General features: G+C 42.4%; 1 protein-coding gene across 1 annotated transcript; it reads right to left on the bottom strand.

Annotated features, from left to right (window-relative positions):
• Positions 1–8,575: 8,575 nt before the first annotated feature.
• stk35 (serine/threonine kinase 35) lies at positions 8,576–24,640 on the bottom strand. Its single transcript, XM_041062675.1, has 3 exons — positions 23,923–24,640; positions 20,673–21,482; positions 8,576–11,891 (listed from the first exon to the last, which is right to left on the bottom strand). Exons 1-2 carry the CDS (start codon positions 24,467–24,469, stop codon positions 20,740–20,742), a joined length of 1,290 nt encoding a protein of 429 aa, XP_040918609.1. The 5' UTR covers positions 24,470–24,640; the 3' UTR covers positions 8,576–11,891; positions 20,673–20,739.
• Positions 24,641–26,721: the final 2,081 nt, after the last annotated feature.

Genomic DNA, 26,721 nt, shown 5'->3' with positions numbered 1-26,721 from the left:
GTACTAAATTCCCTCTTTGTGTTTCCCCAGACAGTGTTTCTATGCTGAGCACATACACACACGCGCACGCACACACGCACGCACGCACGCACACACGCACACACACACACACACACACACACAGGGAGTTTGTACTGAAAAGACAGTAAGGGTGGAAGATATTCACTGGATTTTTTCTAACACACTGCTGAAGCCTCAGATTCATTTACAGAAAGAAGACTCTCTCTCTCTCTCTCTCTCTCTCTCTCTCTCTCTCTCTATCTATCTATCTATCTATCTATCTATCTATCTCTGTGTCTCTCTTTCTATCTCTCTTTGCCTGTGTCTGTTCAGTTGGGTTCAGTTCACTAAGCTTTACTGTCACATTGCCATGAACATCAGGTGAACTATATTGCTATTGAATTAGTGATGTGAGTGATGTGATGATGTGAGAAAAAAGATTCATTAAGTAAACTAAAATATATAAAAAGATAAAAAGATCAGAACACAGTAGACATGTGTTCTGTGTGTGTGTGTGTGTGTGTGTGTGTCTGTCTGTCTCTTCCTTTTTCATCCTCCAACTCAACCAGTTGACTGACAGCGCTCACAGTTTCAGCTAAACCAGTCAGACGTTGTCATGACCTCTGTTAGCCAATCATCTCACCGCTGTCAGACTTTAAAAGTGTTTCTTTCAAATCACAGTTCATCAGACATCCTGCTCCACATTACATCCAACCAGATGTTCAGTTAGTGCTCCTCACCACCACCACCGGTGTCTGGACTCCACTGGGAGGGATGATCCTGGTTAGTCAGTCTTAGCATAAAGACTGGAAATGGGGAAACATCTAGACCACTCTGTCCACAGATCAGCTGAACTGTTAGAGACAGGACAGCTGGACTGTTAGAGACAAAAAAAAATCCCAGCTGTCTTAGGTCTCGTTCAGATCTGTTAAAGGTAAAAGTAGGAGAACATGTGAGAAAGACAGTGACAAGTGCAAAACTACAGGTTCACATCCTTCAGTCTGGACCACCATCACTGTTTGGATTCCCAATTAATCACAGCTTTGGAAAGGGCTAGAGGTTTTTTGGTTTTTTTTTCATCAACCAGAATATTTATTTTCCTTCAAAGCAGTGGTGAGTGTCAGCAAACAACCTTTATTTCTCAGAGATGTCTGGTATTTATTTTGTCAGAAAAACAGATTAGCTCTGAGACTGACATGAAATCAGCGTAGTTCCTCCTCAGCGCCTCCACCTCTGACAGACCAACAGGTCACCTCAGATTCCTGTCATGTTAACGTCACGGCCTGATCTGATCTTTATCTGTGTCCTTTTCCATGTGTGGGGTTGAATCCAAATGCTTCCATAGGTGCTCAGTCGACTTGGTATCACGATTATCTGTGTTAATCCGTTCAGCACAGCTTGCTAGTTTCCACACTGAAGCACACGGACCTGTTCCTCTGTAAACTTTGAATTCAAACAGATCAGAACAGAAAGGACTGTGACGTTCTCATGGCTGAGCTGTAGTTTGAATTTTAAATGAAACCGCCCTCCTGCCAGAACCTCCAACTTTGGCAATAAGTTTCAGAAGTTATTACTGCTCTTGGACTGATGAACATAGAGAGGACTGTATCTGAACAAGGCTGTTTTTTTTTTTATTCTTGTGTGAAAAGGTGACATTTCAGACCGGAACAACCTACGAACATAGAGCAACTGAACTGAGGTTCAAACCAAACTAACAAAACCCTCAAACGTCACCAGTCACTCCCCTGTGTCCTTTAACAAAATGACTCATAAAGGCATAACTCGAAAGGCATCAACCCAGATCAATACTTCTTTTATGAGGAGATGAAGCCTAAACAGAAAGAGAGAAGCCATTAGTCCCATTAATTAGCACGCTAACGATATCAAACAGCACACTGAGAGCATTATTTTTGCTCCTGAACACGTCCAGACTGAGCAGAAAAATCAGTTACCAAGTGTCTCAGTCACCACATTAGAGAGCATGCAGCTGAAAATACAGGAGCTAATGGAAGACTTGAAGATGAAGAAATCATTTGATGGTGTGACTGTTTTCACTGACACCTTCTCTGAACAGCTTTACAACACTGACCAAAACCCATGGAAGAGATTTCTAAACTGACATTCAGTCATATAATAAATGGAAGGTATACAAACTGCTATAGATCCTTTAGTAAGCTATGCTGAATTGATAATGTAAATGTAAATGTAAATGTAAATGACCTGATAATCAGATTTAATTGCTTCTTATTCCTTTCATGCTCTTTGTGTTTGCTGCTTCCTGTTTGCAAGAGAGATTATTTCTGCTCCAGCCGTTCAGCGGTGATTGACGTATCTGTCCCCAGCAGTATCAATTTTCAGTCTTCAACGCTGAAGACAAACTATAGCATCTGCTGGGAGCATGTTAACCCAACATTTGTCATGTGTTTATGATGGACTACACAAATGTTTCTTACTACTCAGGTGGTGTTTTTAAAGCTCTGGCCACTGGTTAAGATGACACCGTACTGATCAATGTGAGATTTTACTGCAAATAAACCAAAATGACTTGGAATAAAACCCAAGGATGGACAGTAAAATGATCACTTCCTGGTCCAACTTTGACTCACTGGACATTCTACAGTTGTTCACACTGTTTTCATCTACACTGAGGGATTATTACCAACACAATGGGTGTGACCACTTTTCATTGACCTGAAATTAAAGTCACTTAGATCTCACCTGGTTAAGCTGACAGTTTAACAGTTAGTTTACTACCTGTCTGATTGCCTGGCTGATCATGTTTCTTGCCTTCTTCTGTTGGACCTCTATTTTTTTGTCATTTCCATATCTTCCAGATCTATTTGTGGTGATTCAGAGGTCAGGAGCCTTTATATAAACAATACAAACTATAACAACCAACTGAAAACAAGAATAATAATGATGAAATTGAGGGCTGAGAGGACTAAGGGCCTGTAAGTTTCTATTTAGGGGCCCAAAAAAGCTTGTGTCAGCCCCCGTGGTAATCTGTGTTTGTAGCCTGAGATTAGAAATTTGGACTTAACAGTTACAAAGGAGCCCCTCTCTCTCACCGCTGAGTTTACCTTTTACTTTTCCAACACAGCTGCTCCTCACACACCCCTGGGTCTCGACGTGTTACTGACGTGTTCTGTTATTCTCACTGTGCTGCTGCTGCTGCTCTGTAGCCTCTCGTCCCAGTACACCAGTACACACACCCCAAGGCTGTTTGTGCATATTGTACATTTTCCTTTCCAAACAACTTTCAGTTTCAGTGCGTTGAAGAGGAAACAGAGGGCAGGGAAGAGAGAACATCTTGCTCTTACAGGAAAGTACAACCATTTTTAAGACAGTTTTAAAAAAAAGTTTTTAAGATGAAAAGAGCACAACTGTTAGCATATGCTTCAATTTTCTAAAGCTTATTTCCATCCCACAAGAGGTCAAAAGTCAGAAACATGATCTGACAGACCCAGTCAAACAGCATTATGGGTACTGCATCTCTTCACATGGATTTTTGCACTTCAAACATCCAATCTCATTAACAGCTGAATGCAGCTGCTGTTACTAAGCAGACGTCTGTAGCAATGACATCAGACATCATCATCTGTTTTTGCTGTTGACAAAATGAGATGAATGTGTTCAGTAAAATCAATGTGAGCTGATGTCACTGCGGCACATTTGAACAGTGTGTCGAGGTTTGAGAGAAGAAGAAAAGAATGACTGCAACAGTGACATTAAACGTGCACACCCATCAATGTTAATGCTATAGAGCATAAGTAAAGCAGTCCAAACCAGAGCTGGTACTGAAACTAGGTTTTCTGGAGCGGCCTGATCATCAGTATCCACGGTCAAACCATGAGAGAGGGAAGAGTCTGATTACAGCAGCCAGCTGATATTTACCTGTGGCTGTCATGTCTCCATGATGTTTAAAAGATTTAATTTCTTTTGGAAGATAAATTCTGGCCTCAAAGTTGAAAATTCATTCCTGCAAGATAGTTGACAATGGCTGTACCACGTATGGGTCAGTGTGCGAAACTGAGGATGTAGTTGAAAAGTCGCTAAACATTGTTAGATGATGTAACATGCTTGTTAGCATGTTCACGATGCCATCATGTCATATTTTCACTCTGCCCAGCGTCAGCCAGTTTCAGCCCTTTATCTGGTTGCTTCTCTCTTCCTGTCTGAGCTCACACATAGAGCCAGTTCAGTTTGAAAGAGCCACAGCCAATAGGGAAACTCCATCAGGCAACCAGCCGACCGGTGGTGTAACTTCATCCCTCAGTCAGTCAGTGACAGTCATTCCTGCTGATCCTGCACACAGCTTCACTCTGGAGACACTGAAGACGTTTTAACTTTTTGGCTGGACTGTTGTTTCAGACTGTATCAGTCTTAGCTGCCTGGACCTAATAAACCATCTGAGCGTATCACTAACTGTTGTATTATGATTTTCTAAAACCAGTCTAACTGGAAGAATGAATTGGGAATGACACAAACTAAAATGAAATACAGCACCCACTCATCCACATATTAACGAATCAATGTGTAAACAGACTGTGACAGTGATTGACAAGGTGCTGACTGAAGCCAAAGCTAATCACTTCTCACAGTAGCCACAGCAGATTCATTAAAGCAGTAATGGAACATGTGTTTTAGTCAGATGTGAGACAGTCTGAGTATATGCTGGCACTGATTTCAGGCCTGAGCCCAAGAACAACATGTTCCTGAACATACAGACCAGGAGGGCGGGGCTCAACACACACACACACACACACACACACACACACACACACACACACACACACACACACACACACACACACACACACACACACACAGAGCAACAAACACTCGGATATGTGTGTAGGCAGTGACAGACATATTCATCAGCGTATACAAACATATGGGTGTCAAGTGGCTGTCATTTTACGGCCACTTGACACAACAATAAAAGCTCCTTCATTAAGAGTGAAGAGTTTAGTTTTTGTAGAACCAGGTTTAGAGAAGTGCCGATTCAGCTGTATCGTCATTTGAACAGCGGTGGAGGAAGTATTCAGATCCTTTACTCAAGTAAAAGTACCAACACAGCAAAGTAAAAAAAAATACATCCAAGGAATACAAATGAAAAAAAAATCCAGCATGAAAAATCCTACTTCAGTATAAATACACAAGTATTAGCAGTAAAATGTAGCTAATGTATTAAAGTGAAAGCAGTGGTTTATTCCCTGTGATTATTATATATGACATGATTAGATGATTAATCCTGAAGCACGAGTGCGTCAGCAGCATGTTGTAGCTGCTGCAGGTGGAGCTGGTTCATATACAGCTTTCTACACAGGAAACTAAAGTTCTGATTCATAAATCTGTTTTCAGTTTTTGGACTCTTTCTCTGATCACTGAGTTTTGGTTCAGATGTTGGAACATTTGGATAGCTACTGAAATGAAGACATGAAAGACTGGAAACCACTGGTTTAACCTTTAACGTGTTGTATTTGTAAAGATTGCTACCTTATCCATTCTGTAAAATCTTCATCTTAAAAGTAACTAGCAAGATCAAGAACAAGTTTTTGCTGATGTCTGAAGCAAAATACTTTTCTGTGCCTGTCAGAACAGATCTGATTCACAAATATTTTTGTTTGGTGCAGAAACATATACGTTTGTGTTTGTGTTTGTGAATGACAAACACATGAGCTTTTGTATCAACATCTTACAACAGAACTGTAGAGAAAGTCCTCAGATGCGCTGCTTTCAGCTGATGTGGAACTTTGTTTCCCATAATGCACTGAATGTACTCACCAGAGTTCATATGTTCTTGTTCTTGGGGTGAGCTGATGAAAATGTGGAGAAAAAAAAAACAGTCTGACAGAAAATTCTTAGCTCAAGGTCCAGCTCCTAGAACTCTCTCAGGGACTGAAGGAGCAGCAAAGGATGTGTTCACATATTCCACTGATTTCACACACAAGCACATTAAAAAAAACAAACAAACACACATACATATATATTTTTTGTTTTATTTTATACAATAATTTCTTATTAATTTAATAAGACAAATTGATGAAATAAATAAATATTGATTGCAAATGAATAATTTACCAAATAAAAATAACTGTTAATTTTTTAACATTTAACATCTAAACAACAAACACGCTCAGCAGCTCATATAAATAATAGAGTATTGACTCTTGCAGCCTGATCCTTGGCTGTCGTGTCTGGGATTCGAGGCTTCTTGTGCTGCCATTGGCTGCTTAGAGCTCATGTCACAGCTGTTTCCATCTTCCCCGAGCCACCCTCCCCGCACACCCCCACCCACCCACCTTTTAGCTCCATTTCACTGAGTATAGCTGCCGCTCCCATCGCCAACCCCCCCACAACTCTCAGTACACTGTGTACCCAGCTGAGCATAAAGAGCACAGAACACTGACATATTATTGTCTGCTCTGTATGTGTGTGTGTGTGTGTGTGTGTGTGTGTGTGTGTGTGTGTGTTTGTGTTTGTGTTTGTGTTTGTGTTTGTGTTTGTGTGAGGCATTGTATGAGCGTCTCCATACTGCAGGAACTATCACTGGGGTTTCCCTGCATTATTCTACACATTCCAGTTAATCCAGCAGGCTAATCAGTCCGTGCTGCTCAGCGGTCACATGGAGAAGGGTTTTTGTTTCTGACCAAGACTGTGACACAGCAGCTCTGATCTCCCGTGGAGTTGTTTACAATCCCATACTTACTTATCGAGGCGGGGGGTATTCCACTTTCTCTCAGCCAACAGGATCACTGCCCCCGTTATTCTTTCTTTTTTTCTTTATTCTTAGGCCAGGATATGCTGTTGGTGTAACGCTCGCTGGTTTTTACTCCATTGTGTTATGTACATGTGTACTGTATAAGAGGCTCTGGATTGTGTCTTTGCCTTGGCAGTGAGCGTCCACACTTGCGAAGGGTCCCTGAAGGGAGGAGTGTATTTGTTTGTCTTCTCAGTTCAAATGTCAGCAGTCTCTCTCTAGAATGGCTTACTCCACCTTTAGCAGGACACAGACAACCATCAGTCACCACATCATGATGAGGAAAACCATGATGTTTCACTTCATAATACAGACCTTGATGTACAGAGTAAGTTTATATGACTCAGGTGAAATACTCACTTATTCCTCCTGACACTTAAATGCAGGCACAATGGAAGAAAACAAGACTATGTGAGTAACGACTGTGCATTTTATTAGAGGAAAGGAGAAAACTCTTAGTACCTACTGGCTACACTTCTACTCCACTGCTATTCGGTAGTTTTTATTCCACTGCATTCATCTGTTGACTTGAGTTCCTGGTAACTTTGGGGATTTGGACTAATTAAATAAAACACATTCAACATTAAACTGTAATGAAGTTAAGACCCTACTGATCCCTGTGGGGAAGCCACTCAGCAGGGTATAGAGTAATAAAAATGAGTTTCACCAGTCTTACCAGCTGCAACATTAAAATAATGTACACATTAATGCATCAATAATTAAAATCTCACTGTAATGTACATTGTTCTGAAACGGCTTATTCTGCATAATGAGTACAACACTTTAACTTTGGGTACTTTCAGTTTATTTTGATGCCAAAACTTTTGTACTTTTACTGGATTCAGATTTTTAAAACAGGTACATGTACTTGTAACCTAGTATTTCCACACTTGGTATTTCTACTTTTTACTTCTGTAAAAGATCTGAGTTCTTCTTGCACCACTGAGACATTCGGGGAAAATGGTGTTAAAACTGTTTTTTCTTATTGTGTAATTAAATAGTAAAAAGGGGGAGACCAGCCACACATTATATTACAGGCCACACACCTTATTCTTACTGTGTAATTAAAGAGTATGGAAAGGAAGAACCAGGGGTTTATAGCACAAAGTTCTGGGTCTCATATATAAGGCGTCTCTGTGGTTCACATTCTGTCCACATGAAGCTGTAGTGGTTATTAGTGCAGTCACTGATGGACTGTTCATTCCACCTTTAAACAGGTCATGATAATGTGAGATATGTGCTTAAGCCTGCACAGTGTGAAATGTCACCACACATCAAGGCTCTTTTCTCAGCTTACTGTAACTTACAGTGACTGTGTGGTACTTTTACAGCGTTAAATGAGGTTTGCCTGGAGAATCATGTTTATGAGAACATGACGTTCCTCAGTTTTGAAAACATTTACTATACTGCAGTAAAACACAACTGGACATGACTTCACCAGAGTCATGTTTTATTTGCAGAAACAAAAAGAATCGGCTTTCCAATAGACACTGGTCCATACCCCGCAGTCTGTACAATTTCAGTACTATTAATCTGTCTCAGGATCCAAGCTTACAGTGCACTGGTTCCAAAGCTGATATATATATATATCTTTTAAATGAAACTAAATATTAAAGTTCAGTTCCAAAATAATTCAACCATCTACAAGAGAAAAACTGAAACAATTATTCTCCTCCTCAGTTCTTTGATTACTTTTAACCCTCTGAAAATGATGGCGGACCAGTCTCCTTTAAACCAGACTGAATATGAAGGAGTTACTTATCGTGCTCCTCAGGCCTCAAGAATTAAATAAAATACACACACACGCACACAGAATATTTCATTATCCAGAAACTTTATTCCAAGAAAAGTTGTCAAACATATTTACAGCAAAAAGAAAACAAATATTGTTTTGATGCTTCCTCAAACATCTAATGGCTCCTGTCAGCTTCATTAACAAAAACTTGCTCTTATTATACAAAACATTTGAAACAAAACACTGTAAATATGCACTAACAAAAAGTTCAAGATATTACACACAATTGTTTGAGCAGGGTGTGGCTCTGTACTTTGTTTACAGTGAGGCAGTGAAACATTTTGCATAGTGTAAAGTGTTTTCAAGTGGAATCATTACTAGTCTGAAGAGAGCTAAAAGAACGGCTCATACAAAAATACAGTGACAGCAGGGAAGGTAGAAAACAAGGGTTAGTAGTGATGATTTTGTTGTAAAGATCCTGTGTTAGCTTATGCACTCTCACCACAGCAATGCAATATACAGTATGTAACCATGCTGAGCTGAACTGAGCTGAGCAGGTCAGAGATTCAACATCCCAAAGGCTAAATGACACACTTTCAGGAACGACACTAGGTCCTTTAGCAGAGAGACAAAAAAAAAAAAATCTAAGTCTCATCCCTAAATTGAACACCTTCATGTTTTATCAACAGCAACAGCTATATCAGCATTACCACAGCTCCCCATGAGCATCAAGGCCAATTACACTGAACACAAATATGAACACTTTGGTCACACTTTCATCCTTATTGCTCCTGCGAGCTCTGAAAGTTCCTGGAGTCCTACGTATGGGAGCTGCAGTTGTTGAACATGATAACTATACTCTGGTCATGAGGCAGGACTCTGCATAGCTCTGTAATACATCCAGAGAGAGAGAGAGAGAGAGGGAGAGAGAGAGAGAGACAGTGAGAGAGACGTGCTGCAGGTGTCATTATAAAGGCAAAAGCTAGATGTTACTGTTAGCTAAGCACAACACCACACAGAGAGGTCAGTCAGAGGTTGGTTCAGGATTGAAGAGATTCAGTCTGAGGTAAAAAAAAAAAAAAAAAAAAAATCTATCCCACACAAGCAAAGTGCCCCTTGTCTCAGAAAGTAAGACAAGGTTTATGAATGAGACCATCAAGGTAGATAGGTAGGTGCTGAAAATGAGGTAGGACCACGCTACAAAATGCCTCAAAGTCTACTACTACTACTACTACTGGTCTGTGCTGCTGCTGAGTCACTGGACTCAACCCAAATGCTACACAGTGCTATGAAACCAAAAGAAGGCTTTGGTCATTCCTCTGGTCTGTGCTGGTCTGAGTCAAAGATACAGGCTTTCTAGGTCTGAACCATACAAACCTTTTTATATCCCCCTTCTCCAGGCTTTTTTTTTTTTTTTTTTTCTGTGAACCTAATCCTAGTTGCTTCAAGTACCATCTCACCCAGTCATGAGACCTGCGGCTCAATATTCTTGTTCTAACCAAAAGTGATGTGTTTGCATGAATTAAAGCCAAAGTAGCTCTGATGTTCTCACAACAACAGGTAACAGGCTACAAGCAACCACTGTCTGACTGTGTTCTACACAGCTACATGCCACTGATTTAAAAAGAGTCTGAAGCACTTCAAAAAAAACAGGAGAAGGAGGGGAAGGGACAGTACGGATGCGCATCCCACTGGCTGCTTTGGGGGATTATTTCCAGATGGCAAATCTTCAAATTTCCTGTGAGAGTCCTCAAAAATCGCATACTCCAGAAAGATTCAGCCACAGATGGCTCAATACTGCTCAGGTGTCAGACTGCTCCCATACAATGATCCATGATCCACTTCACAACAATCAGAAACCTTTCAAACTCAAAAGGTCGCGTAGAGAACAATGCTCGCAATCTACTTCTATCATGTCTAGTGGTGGGGAGTGGTATTTTTTGGTTTTTGTGTAAAAAAAAAAAAAAAAAAAACATTCAGTTCAAGGTTACCAAACACACGCTAGTCTACCAAAAGATGATGATTGTTTCTTTGTCATAGGTTAATTCAGAAAATGTGTTCATGCTAAGCTTTGCAGTGATGATAGACACATACACAAAGAATTTGTCCAACAGATGCTCTTTGGATTGGACAGAAACTAATGTCCCATTCCCTGCTGGACACAGTTTGGTAATAACAGCACAGTGCTGAATGGAGCTGATACAGGCCTGTTATTTCTACAACAGCATTAATATTCCCATCTGCTGTGAAGCGTGTGGCACAGATGTATGAAACGTCCTTGTAAACCTGCGAGGATGATATCTGTCAGCTCCTGCATCGTGATTGTTCTCGAGCTTTTGGGTAGAGGAAGGAAACCGAATGATCACATTCTAACATTGACATTATTGCAGCCTGGGACGTTGTTTAAAAACGTGTGACATCACTGAAAGCAATTTCTGCAGACGTAAACCCGCATGAGACACAAAAGTAGTTCCAGACGCGTGAGGTTTGTCTTGGTGTGTGTGAGCTTCAACTGAAACCCACAGAATCATGTTACTGAAAAAAATCCAATCGCACTTGGTGTGAATCGTATTTAAGGCACGAGGCTGAACGGGGCAGCGAAGCGGTGTCTGTTCATGGTCGTTCACGTACTATCATCACTGGCTATCCCACGCTCTGACTTTAAAACACTGATACAGCACAGTACAGTGACCTGTGCCACAGCCCTATACACATTACACATGAAGAAGAGCAGGCAGCGGGGCTGCTGGGAAAAAAAAAAAAAAAAGAAAATCAACAAATCTAACAACATGTCATGAACCTGGTTGTCACATACAGTGTGATCTCAGAGACACTGGCATCATCCATCAGTTAAACATCCTCAGCTCCATGGAGACAGCCTCTTCAATGCAGGAATGTTATTCTGTCTCGTTCTGTATGAAGGGTACAAACACGGAATGGGTGGGGTGGGGGTGGTGGGGGGCATTGTTGTTGTTCCGGCACAAAGCCGCCGGCAGAGGTAGTCACAGAGCCGGATCGAAGTCTGTGTAAAAGGGAGAACCAGCACTGGTGGGACAGACACCGACACTGTTGTGTTACACGGACACACACTCTGAAAATCACACACTGAGGCAGCAGCATCACGCCGGCTTTGTTTGGTTCAGTGTAAACAAGCAAAGCCGCCATAACGCAGAGTCCTCTTAACAGCAAACACAGTCAATCCGTTTAAAAGAGGCTACTGATTGTAAGTGAGTGGTGCTGGAAGTACACTGCTGAGGTCTGATCTGCACCCTGATCCTGTCCCAGAGGTCTGGAATCAGCAGCCTGTTCGTCGCTTCCCACTCAAGATTATGATTGTGGATTCTTCACAGTTCAGTTTTTCCACTAGAGTCCACATCCATGTAGTAAACAAAGCTGCGGAGACACAAAGCATAAACATATCAGCAACATTTCTTCAAGAAAACCATTTCTAACAAACATAAGGTTTAACTGTCTTTAGCGATGTCATAGCTAATTAGAAACCAGCACTTTTTGGATATAATGGGCTGATTTCTACACGTTTAAATCCGACCACTGATAATCCAATAATCTAATCTGATTTGTTGCTCAAGTGCAGCAGAGGAGACACAGCAGTCGTTCTACAGCCCAGTCCAGGACGAGGCTGTGTGGGCTGTTCATCTTTATGTCAACTCAACAACTCAGTTCTCATTTGTTCAAAGTGACAACACAACAATTAACAACAAACCAACTAAGAAAATGGAAATTTGTTTTTAGGTGAAGACGTCAGAATCAAGACCTCAGTAGGTCCGGCTACAGTCTCACATTCTTCTCCCCAACTTAACAGCTAAACCTGACCTGTTGGACTTTTTTTTTTTTTAGGTCAAACTGGACTAAAATAATACAGCTTCTAAACACACAACCAGGTTAGACAGTTGCTAATAACCGTAACATGACAATGCCACCTGACACCTGACAGTACTTCCTACCCTGCAGATGTGTCAAGGCTCAGTTTAGTGCTAGTAATAGCCCATAGCGGCTGACGTGCCACAGCTATGGGCCAGCAGCAGTTTGTTCCTCTTTGCATGCATTGCATAACCTCACTGCACATGGTACAAACACAAGTGGGTCAGCTTAGCAGGAAGCGCGCATGTTGGAGATGCTGAATGAGGGATGATGTGCTGAATGGAGACATGGAAAGTGCTTATGTCACTGCTGAGGAGGAGCATGTTTAATACCATGTATATACAGTGTCCATAAATACAGCTTACTATTCTCAGGGTGGTGCCACTGGGAAAAAAAAAAGCAGATATCGGCCATGAAAACACAGAATTCATCTTCAGAGTGAGTTCAGTCCACATCCTAAAGGTTCCTCTCAGGGCTTTTCATACAGAGCAGGTCTAGACCGTCCTCTTTGTGACATTATTTACAGAGACCCAACATGTCCCCCATGAGCAGCACTTGGAGACAATGGAGATGAACAACTCCCCTTAACAGGTAGAAACCTTGAACAGGACCCGGCTCATGGTCGGTGGCCATCTGCCTCCACAGGCTGGGTGAGTACAGATGGAGAGGGAGAGGAGAGAAGATCTCAGTGCATCATTGGAAGTCCCCCCAGCAGTCAAGGCCTAAAGGATTCCATTCATTTCTGATATGGACTCTGTTTTCCTGTCACAGTGAACACAATGACGTGGCTCTAATGTTTGTCATCTCTTCGTTTTCCAGAGGCACCTCTGAGCGTCCTCTCTGAACAACTGTTGGACGCGTGTGAACTTTCTGAACTCTCCGACCTGACACACACGTTTTACGAACATGCCTCTCATACCTGAGGATTTACCTCAGGTTACACAACTCTACACTCTCTGACTGCAGGCTACACAGGGCAGTTTCTTTTTTTCCTTCCAAACTGAAGTGGATCCAAATGATAATTCTTACGTGATCACTAATAAAATGGTTGTTTTCAGGTGTCCCAGACTGCAGCACACCTCCATCAGCCAAGGTCTGACAAAGAAGACGCTCTGGTTTCCTTTGGAAGATTTACTGGTTAACTGCTTATCAAAGTAAAAGCTGGTATTAACCAGGAGAAAAGCAATCTCTCTGATGTGGATTCCCTCAGTAACCACAACAGGTGTCATGGTCGCACACACACAGAGAATCTTTGAAGAAGAGTTTGCAGGAACAAAGGTGCAGAGTAAGAGCAGCTGTTGGGTACATTTTCAATACATAATGAACCCAGTAACACAGAAAGTGTTGGAAGCCATGACCAGCCGTGCTGTCAGAGGGCGATGAGCACTTTGAAGCAAACTGAGCCTTCGGGTGTTGTCATTTGTATTCTGCTGTTAGGACGCATGACTGGGGACATGGTAGAGGACCCTGACAACTATTTCCTCTACACAGCAGCAGAGAAGCACATTACCGACCAGACCCAGACAAACTTTCCCTGTCTGCATAACTGCACAGATCATGATGTACGTTTCATCACCTGCTCATGACTTATGAGTGTGTCTGTAACTTTCAGTTTTTAGTTTTCTGATTGTTGATTAAGATGAATTATTTTTTTTAACAGACGGTTCAGTTGTAGTTTGCTGTGCTGTGGTCTGAATGCTGAACCCTGATAAAACTAACTGCTATATAAATAACCAAAACAAAGGAAACGAGGTGAAGGTCAAAGCCCAGCAAATCTGGACAAACGTAGGCCTGCTACCTCCTCAGCCACCCTGCCAGCCCTTTGTTGTTGCATAACACAAAGGCAGACTAACTCGTTAAAAAAAAACCAGCAGAGACCGGTATCTTTGGGGAAGTGGTGGGGGCTGGTCTCTCATGAGCCCCAGCAGCTCTCTATGATTACCACTCAGAGAGAGAGAGAGCGTTGGCTTTTACGAGCTTGGGGCGGTTTTGTGGCTGTGGAGCATGCGAAGCAACACATTCCACAAGGCTTGGCATTCACAAAAACTGTTTATTACATAAGTTTAGGTGTGTGCCCTCAACAGGGTAACATCTGATGGGTTGGGATGACATTCAGTCAAATGGGTGCTTCTGCTTTCTAATAAAACACAGCTGCCAATAAGAGATGTGTCATTCTGTCATGATCACTTATCTAGAGTATTTTTGCTACTAAAATTGTGTAAATAAAAGTCAAGAGAACTCTGCTGGGAATACTGGCCAAACTGGCCAAGACAAAGGGGGGACAAACAGCAGCAGAGTCAGGCCAAAATGAAAAACAAGCATTAGATTTTCCAGGATGGAAGGCAGACATCAGGAAAACATGCAGATCTTATTTGGCTGCCACACAAATTGTCAGTTGACCTGTCAGTCATTTTTTTAATTACTCGATTAATGTAGTAATAATCCCTGGTGACATCGTCAGTGCCTTGTATTGTTCAACCAACAGTCTGAAACCCAGTTTCCCAGTGTACCGTGAGATATATATCTATATATCTATCTATACATATATACATACACACACACACACACACACACACACACACACACACACACACATATATATATATTTGAGGGTTTTTTTTGTTTTTTTTTTTTGCTATTTAATACATTAAAATCTAAATCAATCAAAATTAATTTTCTCTTCATCTACTAATCTTGTTTCAGGTCTATATGAGAAAACCTTAGAGCCAAAAACAATTTGAATTTTCATTTATCCAAATAAAATCTGGAGAACAGAGAAATTTGAAATCTGGTCCTGAAAGAAAATGTTTCAATCATACAATCAAACAGCTGCACATTTGACCAAGCACCAATATTTTCCAAGGCCGAGTCTCACATCAGTTCAAGGTGTGTTTCACTGTTAGTTTCACCATCTGCATCCCTCAGGTGATCCTGCCATCTTCAAAGCTCTTCTGTGCGGCTGTCGATAACAGCAGTGACACAGCAAATCTCTGCTTTCTGCAACAGATGCTGGCCGCGCCTCTTTTCATCTATTATTTACAGGTCAAAACGAACCCTGTCGGCTTTGTTAGAACCATTCAAACAACACACACGAGTGAAAACCACAAAAGTACCACAGAGGATCCACCGAGAGGTCAAAACACTGCCACGCACAGCACCTGCAGTTAGCTGTGAGTACGCAGACTGTGAGGAGATTAACACGGTGTAAAGAGTTTACAACCCATTAGATCCAACATAGCCACCATGAATGGGGACGGTGGAGTGGAAAAAATGTGGATCCATGTTATTCCAAAGCACTGTGGGATCACAGGGTTTCCACACGGTGCTGGAAGGTGCATCCTAAACACTAGATTTTTAAGGACAAATGACATGAAAAATAAAAGGGGTCAGATTACTGAATTCGCTTCCTATTTTTACTCACACTCGTCCTCTTACTCTCTAATTTTCAACCTCTGAATAACCGCGACATAAAGAGGAGCGTCGGCCGAATCATTTGTGTAGGAACTTGTTTTTGCAGTTCTGAACCCTGAGGGCCCCAGAGGAAATATTTACAAGCATTACAGCCACTGAATGCTCACTTTTACAACTACGTTGCATAACAACACCAATGCGCCCATCACACCCAATCCCAAAATCTCGTAAAGGTGGCCTCCCTCTGACATTTCTCTGCCCCTCCATGATACCCCCCCAACTGACTGAGCCAATACAGAACATACCGTACCCTGCCCTCACACTACTGTCCAAACAACCTCACTTCCTACGGAGGAGCAAGATCAGCATTCTCTCAGAGCCTACTGTCTTTATTTAAAATGTACAACGCTTTGAAGTATTAAGATAAGATGGGTGACACATGTGCAGAGCAAAACATCAAACCTGCTTGAAGGCATCAGTATACTCGTTGCCGTACATGGACGCATTCACGGGCGTGGTACGAGGACAACACCCTGAGAATGCCTGGACTTGTAAAAAGCCTGATCCCGCTGTCAATAAAATCAAAAAGGATTCCTAAAGTAAAGACTGTGGATGTGGGGAGGGCCGGGGCTTTCAGTGCTCTGGCCTGGTTTAGACGGGAGGTGACACGAGGCTGGCAGACAGCGAGGGGACAAAATGTTCCCGACGCAAGCCTTCATAAGCCCTGAACCAGCAGCAGAGCTCTCATTGTCCAGCAGAGGAGGAGAGAGAGAGAGGGAGGAGTGATGGACAGGGAGGATGGGTGGGAAAGATGGGCAGGGCGATGACACACAAAACAGAGACACACACGGCTATGGTACGATGCTGACATCAGACATTTTTACAGGGATTTCCTCTATGATCCATTAAATATTCAACATTTCCCAAATACAAATCCTAAATTTATATTTTCTCATAGAAGAACACGAACACATCAGACAGTTTAAGATGAGATGTACAGGTCTGAACTGAAAACAACTAGCACTGATCACAGCATCTCCTTCTGCAGCCAGCATTCATTTTTAAATACAAGTCACCGACCATAACTTACTGCACCTCACATAAGAAGGTCATATTGATTATTATTATTGATTATTATCCCTGTGGCTGTTAGCACCACCTCATCAAACTTTGAGGCTGCAGAAACTACATTAGCCATAGGGCTGCTTTCATTTCTCTGTTTCCTAAGAGTAGAGATGGTTCCACACTTTCATTGTAAGTGCATGCGAACCTTTTAAAGGCAGTGCCCAGCTAATGTAGATGTGGATAATCTCTGTTGGTCACTAACACTTGGCAGCTGTGAAGGCGGAGCACAGTACAGTGAAGTAAACACGTGACTGACAAATGAGCAAGCCAATCAATCCAAATAAGACTTGATTAAATCAAGGACATTCCTACATACTCCTGGTATATCAGTCGGTGTCACTCAGTCCTGGTCTGAGTGTCTGCAGAGAAGTGATAATAAATCCCAGTATAGTAGTCAATGATGAACTTAAGTAAAGCAAGTATCAGTCAGGCTATACAAAAAAAAAAACTTCCACCAAGTCTTTTACTATCATCATCCCATTAATTGCTCTGTTACAGCCCTCAAGCCGAGTCATTCTATCAACAACAAACCAGATGAATACTAGTATAGTATAATAGTAGAGAGAGAGACTTATTCATAGGTAATTTTGATAATTCCAAGCATTTATGAAGTTAAATAACAGTCATTAGGTGGGTCACACACGTCCAGTGTGGAGGAATGGAAGCTTCCCTCTGTCTCTTTTCCACAGAAACTGAATAATAGCTTTGGGTTATTGTAATGTTGGTCAGACCGAATACACAAATTAAACGCATCCCTTCGGGAACTGCTGATGAGAGCTGGGGGGAAAACAGTTAGTGCATTAATCAATAACCAAGGAAATAATATCAGCCCCTTAGCCGTCCCATCAGACCAGAGATTGTCTCTGTGTTGTTTTTTTGTCTTCAGTCTCACCAGTGATTTGAGTATCGTCACTGTGCCGTCATCAGCCGTCCCCTCAGCAAACCAGCTCCTCAAATAAATACACACATGTAGCAGAAACAACAACCCCCCCGCCCCCATCCCCTCTCTATTTACTGCCACTAATCCCTCTCTCCAACAGATGACAGGTTTTCCCATTGAACCAGTGCAATGCTGTGGGCCTGTTGCGTAACGTCCTATCCCATCATGCAAGAGAACAAAGGCAATCTGCAGCCGCGAGCTAACACGCAGCACAGGGTCCATGGCCGGGTCGGCCGAGAACCGAGCAGTGTTACGTCACAGAGCTGCGCAGAGGGTCTCTGTGAGAGGAGGCGGGGCACGGTGACGCAGACACTCCAGCGTTCAGGGGTTATAACGGAGAATGGTTGCAGGACCGCACAGCTAATTGTCAAACAAAGGCTGGGATTAGTCCTGGTCAATGGAGGGTTCAAGTTCAAACAAACTGACGGAGGGTCCGGGTCACTGAGCAATCCACTCAGCGGCTGATTGATGTGCTACAAGGAGTTTCTGCTCTAAATAGCAATACTGGGACAATTAACATCCTAAAGGGACACTTTTCCTGCATTGTCACTACTGCAGGCAAAGTTATTTCCTGCTGAGTGTGCATGTTTGTTGGCGAGTGAGGGAGATTTCTGCCTGATATCTAAAATAGCAGTCTTTTGAATGTAGGGAAATCAGTGAGGCTGCGTCACGACTCTTAAAGTAAAAGTTAAGATCTTTTTTTTACCCCACATAAAGAAGCAGCTGACTTTCTGTTGGAGCGTTTCCAAAAACTCTGAGCTGAAAATATTATCACTGATAGCTGAAGAAAGAAAGGTATAAGGCTGAGTACTTATCCAGACACAATCTTTATATTTCCATACACAAAAGCAGATGAGAATTCAAATAGCAGCTTGACTTTAAAAGTACTTTTCAGTGGAAAAATATTTCCTGAACTTTGTTAACTATGGTAAGTTAGCAGCATCCCGCTGTGTAATTGGTTATATTTAAATACACCAGTACACCAATGATCCAATCATAAAGTGATGCTGATGCTGTGTTTTGTAATCTAATGGTAATAAGTGAAGTGCTAACTTTTCACAGGAAGCTGCACGTAGTGATGCATGTGTCAAAAGTTTCTCATTGGGATATTCTCTGAAAATAGAGATCACAGGAGGAACTTTGATGGAAACAGAAGTCAGTCAGGAGATGTAATTCACCTGCCAGGTGTGAATATGAATCAGATAAAGCACGTGTCCTGTGCACGTCAGGTTAATGCCAAGAAACTTAACTGTTAGTGCATCTCTGCCAATAGCTCATTGTTTTCTGCTTCACTCTCCTACTGTCTCTCTCTCTCTCTCTCTCTCTCTCTCTCTCTCTCACACACACACACACTCAGACACACACACACACGCACATCCTGACTGTGTGCATTTAATCAAAGCCAGGCTGTTTGCCCTCAGGCCCAGGGTGTACCAATCTCAAAAGCTGTCCTTCCTCCTGCTCACATAGCTGTGCCCTTACGCCACCGCCACCGCCCCCCTCCCCCACCCCCCGCCTTGGCTACACTTTAGTATTTGTTAATTCGCTTTAAGCAAGATTCACGCAGTGACAGTCACCGCTGAAGAACCTGTGTTAACAGTCACCTTGTTTACCCTATCAGTAGCTCAGCTTCGTCTCTAGACGTCAGTGCTCTGCAGTAGGTGCTTTCACTCTTCTTAATCCTGATTCTTCGACAGTGACGTGGGAAGCTTTGGCAGAAATCGGGAGCAGCAGGACTTAGGAACTATTTGGAGTGAAGGGACTAGGCCAACATGTCGTCTGAGGCCTTGTAACTAGAAGCTCCCATGGCTCAATCGATCACCAGGTTCACTGACAGAGATGCTGTTCATGAAATGTTTCTTATTTCTTTGTCATTTTCTTAAAGGTCAGGATTTATGGATTCTCTTCCAAATAAGGAGGAGAACACAAAAGGTGAAAATTAAAAAAAAAATCATCTCCCAAACTGTCTGTTGTAACCTGAGCTGTAATCATTATTTTCATTATCGATTAATCTGAGGATTATTTTCTTGATGAATGGATTGTTTTGTCCAGAAAATGTGAAATGTGAAAATAGTGAAACGCCTGTTTTAGTTTCCATATCATGTGCAACAAAGAAATTCTCACATTTGGCATTTTTTTATAATAAAAATGACTAAAACAATTACAGTTAATATAACAGTTACTATAACAACTACAGTTAATTCTGTCGACCAACTGATCGATTAATCAACCAATCCTAGCCACTGCTACAAACCTCACTGTAATATTATAAAGAGTACTAGACCTGCTCTGTAAGAAAAGTGCCCTGACATAACTTCTGTTCTGATTCGATGCTAAACAAATAAACCTGACATGACTGGACTTGACTGTAGCAGTAACATCCATCACAGCTTACAGACCCACTTCCAGGTTCAGCTTTGACCTACTCTACTTACTGTAGCTGTGCACACAGTTTCCCTCTGCGGGGAGGATTATTAGCAACATGTCAGCTGGACTAACTCTCAGCTTCACCTCCTGATAAAGTGGTTTAGGTGACATGTTTTGCCTTGTTTTATTCCTGGAATTTCTCGCCTAAAAAGCAGTGAACCACATTCAACCACTGACTTCGCACCACGGATAGCTAATAAATGAGAGATGTCCCAGCCGACATGACCAGGACAAGAAAGGCTAATGGCGTCAGCTGAAAGGAAGATTACCTGTGCTCAGCCCCGAGTTACCAAAGGCCAATGTTCCCTTTAAGCCAGTGGTGGTGAGTCCTGTGTCACAGAGGAGTCTGCATGAGGAGTCTAATGAGTTATTAAGGGATTCGAGCTTACCTCAGAAAGAAAGAGGTCCCTTCTTTGACTGGTCAGGGTAAAAAAAAAAAAGTAGAGGAGGGGGCGGTCAGGCAGTACACGTCACTTTGTCCATCCGCACCTCCAGCTGGAAGGCGTCTGGTCGGTCCTGAGGGTTGACGGCGAGCATGTCCTGGAGGAGTTTCTTCACCCCCTCAGACATGCAGCTCCTGGCCTTCTGAGGGATGTGGAGAACCATCTTGGGGTTCTCCAGCAGAGCCTCCCCGACAGGTACAATCTCTGTGCCCTGCCGTATGTAGGTGCCCAGCAATTCACGCTTGGACTCTGCATCGATGAAAGTGATCCGCTCGATCATTGCCCAGATGATGATGCCCAGGGCGAAGATGTCAGCCTTGGCTGTGTAGTGGCCCTCCCACACCTCGGGGGCCATGTAGAAGTCGGAGCCACAAGCTGACGACAACCAGAACTTGTTTATGTTGACGATGTTGTTCTGGTTGCTGCCTTTGCCACCCGCTCCTGCTGCCGGGTGCTCTTCACTGTTCCTGCAGTTTAGGCCAGCACAGACTTTACTGAGGCCAAAGTCTGCTACTTTGAGAACAGGCGAACCAGATTTCTGGGAGATGAGAATGTTGTCTGGTTTCAGATCACGGTGAACAATGTTGTTTTTGTGCAGGAAAGCTACTGCACTCGTCAACTGCCGCATAAAGCTCCTGTTGGTCTGGGGGTCGGGCCGGCGAGACAGGACGTACTGGTTGAGGTCCCCACCCTCGCAAAACTCCATGACGAACCAGAGGTAGCACGGCTCCTCTGGGCAGCCCAGGATGCGCTCCCCTGCAGCAGGCAGATCGGAGAGGGACAGATATGACCTGATCAGTGAGATACCAGCATTCAAACTGAGGCATTTAGTCAGTTCATCAGACCTCAAAACCCAGTTGTGCTCCAGGCCAGGATGATTATAAGTGCACAAACCCTCAGTCCATACCTCAAGACCACAAGAGTGAATCACAGACAAGTCAAGTACACACAAGCACAGCACTACTTTCACTACCACTTCAGCTCAGTATTTAACATGTTACTAATTTTCTGTCTGAGCTATGAGATTCTGATGTACACGCTCTTTGTCAGTCGACGACTTTTTTAAATTTCAATGCAACCAAAGAAAATAATAAATCCTCCACAGGTTTTTCACTGGGTTCTTGGTATGTTGAGAGACAGCTTTAAGACTTTAGTTCGTTTTTTTTTTTTCCCCTGAGGAAGCAACACCATTATGTGTGGTTTGGAACTGCACGCAACTGACAGTGTCGTGATCTGGCACATACTGTCACTGCCACTTCAAAGAGCTTCACGTGTGAGGTTTCAAACCGCAAACTTTTGCAAACTTTGTGCATTTCACATGCAACCAATGGCTCTCAGCTGACTGCCCTGCCCTGGTCTGAAGACATGACAGTCAGGTTTAATTGAAGTGATGAGCCACCTTGATCCTGACACATCACTATATTGTAATCAATTTAGTTAACAGATGGCAGCATAAACATATTAAGTAAATATATGGCCTGTGCTGTGAAACAGAACCTCCCCCCGCCCTATGGGTGGTCTGGAGCCCACCTCTGGACTGATATTTGTTTTGTTAGATAAACACACACTTTTTATAAACATCCCTTAAATTTGGTTATTGAAGGTTTGTGACCAAGTCATGTCTATGACACGTTACAGTGTAAAAATAAACTTGTCAAGCTCTCTGGTTGTAGCAGGTTATCAATGCCAACGCATCGCATTTGCAATAAGCTAATATCCGCTGATGTATCACACCAGTTGATTTATCCAGTGCCTAATCAGATTTGTTTGCCTCCCAGAGTCTTTGATTGAAAATGATGGCACTTCCTAATTTCTCCCTCTCTCTTCCACCAGCTCTCAGAAATGGCAGGTAACTTTGAGGCAGCAGTGAAACTGGCTTTCAAAATGTCCAAACAGTGTTGCTCCCCCGCACGACCTCCCCCGATGATCACTGTAGGCTGTCGCGCCGTGACTGCTGACTACTTGGCTTTACACTTGAAAAACTAGGTTAAGTGGAGGAGGACAAAAGCTAAGTGGGAATACATAAAAACAACAAGTCGTCTGAATTGTCATCCAGATCCTACAAACATTAGCACTTGATGGCTGCAAAAGATCTCAGCTCAAGATTAATATTTCATTTCAAGAGCCAGAATGGTGACACTTACATAACGGCCATGCTATTAAAAGAAAAGAAGCAAACACTGTACGTTGATTCAGTTATAACCACGGATTTTTAACTGAACAGGTCAACACTGGTGTTTCAATGCTACATTTCAATTTTGCTAAGATATATTTAACAGTTATTATTCATTTATCTAAGGACTACTGAGCAATAACAATAGAAGTGATAAGTAGGTCAAACTGGACTGATGACAACAATGATTTAAAGTGAATAAAAATGTCCCTGTCATAAGACAAAGCTGCAGTATTTCATTACACTACCCCATTTTAAACTGTAACACCATTTTCAGTCTGAAATTTATTTCAAAAAGTAACGTGTTAACACATTGCCAAGAAGTACACTGTGTTCTCTTATGAGCTGAGGACAACACAGTGTACTCACTGTGCCCACTATAGGTAACCTATAGCGACGTCACTGACACTGACAGAAAACTACAAAAGAAATGACTGTTACTTTTAATTCACAAAATCTTTTTTTAAAAGAATGAGCCTCACTTTACACATAGAGTATACAGTTTGTGCCTCAGAATTTACACATTATTTAGCTTAAGTACAGATAGAACACGTCACTGAAATCATACATTTATATAAATAATCTTTATATTACATAAGTCACTAATATAACTGCAAATCACAATAACAAGCAAGGTTTTTTTTAAAATTATTATTAATTTAATTAGTGATCCATTCGTGGGCTACAATTTTGGTTACACTTGCTTTCATTAATAACAGATTCATAGAGCTGGAAAGACATTTAAGCATTTTGCAGTTTTGTGTGAGTTTATTAAACCATGAAACCCCTGGGCCTTTAATACAAGGGCTCCTAAAGTTTGGATTTGGGGCTTAAGTTGGCAAAACCTGGCCATCACCTTGTAAACTACTTATGAAGACCAATTTTAAAGACATGTTTTTGTATTTAGAGTACGAACTCAAAGAAATGTTTGTAGCTCTCTTTTATTGCCTTATTTCTATATTATTTCATCATTGGTGGTATTAGTGTTAATGAACCAGATGTAAACATGACAGTAGCCTGTACCTTTGAGTGACGTCTCCACCAGGCGCAGGTACTGTTTGGACCTCTTGTTCCCGTGGCTCATCTTCTGGGCCAGGCCGTTCCTCTGAAGGACACACTCCTCCAGCTGGACCACATTCTGGTGTCGGTTCTCCAGGCTCGTCAGGGCCCAGAACTCGGCCAGAGCCAGTTCGACGTTTTCCGGGGCGTCGCACTGGAGCCTCTTCACCGCCACCCTGGCCCCTGTTTTCCGGGCTATAGCCTCATACACCACACCGTAGCTTCCCCGGCCGACCTCCCTAAGCAGACTGTACCGGGGAGACACCACCACGTCGGGCTCCAGTCGGTCATTCCGGAGGAAGCTGATGGAGAAGCAGTCGTCGTCCTCTTCTTCCTCCATGGGCTCCGTGTGATTGTTGTCCTCCACCGTGAGGGAGCGGAGGACTTTGCAAGCCTCCCGCTTCATCTTTCCGGCCGCACTCCGCCTGCAGCCCCGCACACCGCCGCTTACCTTTCTCCTCTTCTTCCCGTTGCATATATCCATAACTTCTTTTTTGTTGAAAGTAAGCATGGAGGGAGGACGTGTTTATCTTTCATTACTTTAACTCTAAACTAATAAAGTTTGACGTCCTTACGTCTCCGTGCGTGTTGTCGTTCGGAGAGGTTAAACGCCAGCCTGTCAGTAGTCTGAAGCTTTCCGCTGTTAACAGAGAGAAAGCCAGTGAAGTGCCACAGGCTGTGCAGCTGTACCAACTAATTTGGCTTCATAAACAAAATGTTCTAGCTCCCGAGAACACGCAGGGAACAGAGGGCGTGGCTTGCGCTGCAGCTCCGCCGCACGCTGATTGGTGGAGACGGGAAACAGCTCGCGGAGATCCTGCTATGGTCAGAGAGGTGGAGAATTGAGCGAGCACGCTACGTTTGTTTTTATTTTGAAACAGGAAACCAGTCGGTCGTGATAAGGATCTATTATATATTACAGTGTGGGTTATGATTTGAAATGCTTTACGGAGCTGATACAGCCTCAGCCGGTACCTGTTCATCTGTCCACGCGGAGCCGTTCAGTGGCAGCGTGGACAAACATGAGGGAGGCGGAGGCACGTGTACATAGGCATGGACAGAGCTACCAGTACAACACAGTCAAACACAGGCACACCATCAGCAAACATGGAACACATGTAGCCTGGGATTTAGGATTACTGAGGTTATTATGAGTGCCAGCACTCACAATGACCTCATAAATAAAAATAAAGTTTACGTAAATAATTGTTTTTATTTTGTGTAATTATTCGTTATTTTGTGTTAACTGTTAAATTGTTTTCATCTATATTTTTGCTACTTCTTTTCAATTTTATTCAAAATATAGATATATTATTTTTACATTATAATATATATTATATTAATTTCATTATATATTTTGTTTCTAAGCAAAATAGAAGGCAACGTTCAAATGCAGGCTCAGTGACAGAACAGACACTGTGAAACAGGTAAACAGAATGTTTAAATAAAAGGATGTAACTACTGTGGCCAGAAAAAGCAAACCCTTCTGAATTATCTGCATTCAGGGGTCTTACACAATATATTTTTTAATATATTTAACACAAATCATTGTATTGTTCTTGTCCATATTGAATACATAATTCAAACATTCACAGTGTTTGTAGGGAAAAGTATGTGAACCCTTCACTTAATGACATCAACAACAGCTAACAGGGGCTAGGAGTAAGTAAGCCTGCAGTCCAGTTAATGAAACCAAGTTGGAGGTGTGTGTTAGAGCCACTTTGACTTATAACAAACACTCAGACATTTTGAGTTTGCTATTCACAAGAAGCATCTGCTGATGTGAACCAGGCCTCACAAGAAAGATATCAGAGGACTTCCCATTAATAACTGTACATTTGCATGAAGCTGGAAAAGCTGGAAGATGATTCAGTTCTGTGGCGGCTCCCCCAGCTCAGATGACTCCAGAGGTATAACAGTGAGATCAAACAGAGGCTCAGAGTCACAGTAACAGCGAAAGGCTTAAAGGAATCATTGGAGCTGGTTAACACCTCTGTTCATGAGTCAATCATACACAAATCAGGGTGCATTCACCAATGAGGAGCTTGGGGCTTTGCTGCCTCTGGGTCTGGACAGAGTAACAACACTGAGGGGGAAATGAATTCCCAGGTTTATCCAGGTATCTCACAGGATAGTGTCAGGGTGACTGAACCAGCTGAAGCTCAGGAGAAGTTGGATGATGCAGCAGGACAATAACTCTAAAAATGGAAGTAAATCTACTACAGAATCTACAGTCACAGCTCAGACCTTTATGATCTCAGAGACCTGTTCCAGAATTCCTCCTGAACGTTGTGCAGGTCTGATCCACAGCTGCTGGAAGCTCTGATCTGAAGTTATTGCAGCCAAAGGACGTTCAACCAGTTATTAAATCCAAGGGTTCACTTACTTTTCTCCTCAGGACTGTGAGAGTTTGATGAGTATGTTTAATAAAGACATGGCAGATTAGAATTGTTTGTGTGTTATTAGCTTCAGCACGTTGTGTTTGTCTGTAGTTGTGACTTAGATCACATTTTATGGCCAGTTAATGCAGAAAACCAGCTTATTCTAAAGGTTTCACACACTTTTTCTTGCCACTGTACTTAATTAAAAATGCAAGGACATACAGTGTTTCTCATCTCCGTGACACAGAGGTGATATCTGTGGGTAAGGTACACATACATACTTTTGAAACTGCTTTTCCATTCAACTCCTTGGAATAACATTCACAGTACATATTACCATGTACTGTTCAACATGTATATAGTTACATGTTTGTTGCGTGAG

The sequence above is a fragment of the Toxotes jaculatrix genome, chromosome 2 (genome assembly GCF_017976425.1).
Source record: "Toxotes jaculatrix isolate fToxJac2 chromosome 2, fToxJac2.pri, whole genome shotgun sequence".
NCBI classification, from domain to species: Eukaryota; Metazoa; Chordata; class Actinopteri; family Toxotidae; genus Toxotes; species Toxotes jaculatrix.
The sequence above is the reverse complement of the archived record's forward strand: the minus strand, read 5'-3'. Positions and strand labels throughout refer to the sequence as shown.

Coding starts and splice junctions, on each gene's coding strand:
- stk35 (XM_041062675.1), bottom strand. CDS start 24,469: ATGCTTACTTTCAACAAAAAAGAAGTTATGGATATATGCAACGGGAAG. Junction 21,483..23,922: donor GGTGGAGACGTCACTCAAAG/GTACAGGCTACT, acceptor TGCCTGCTGCAG/GGGAGCGCATCCTGGGCTGC.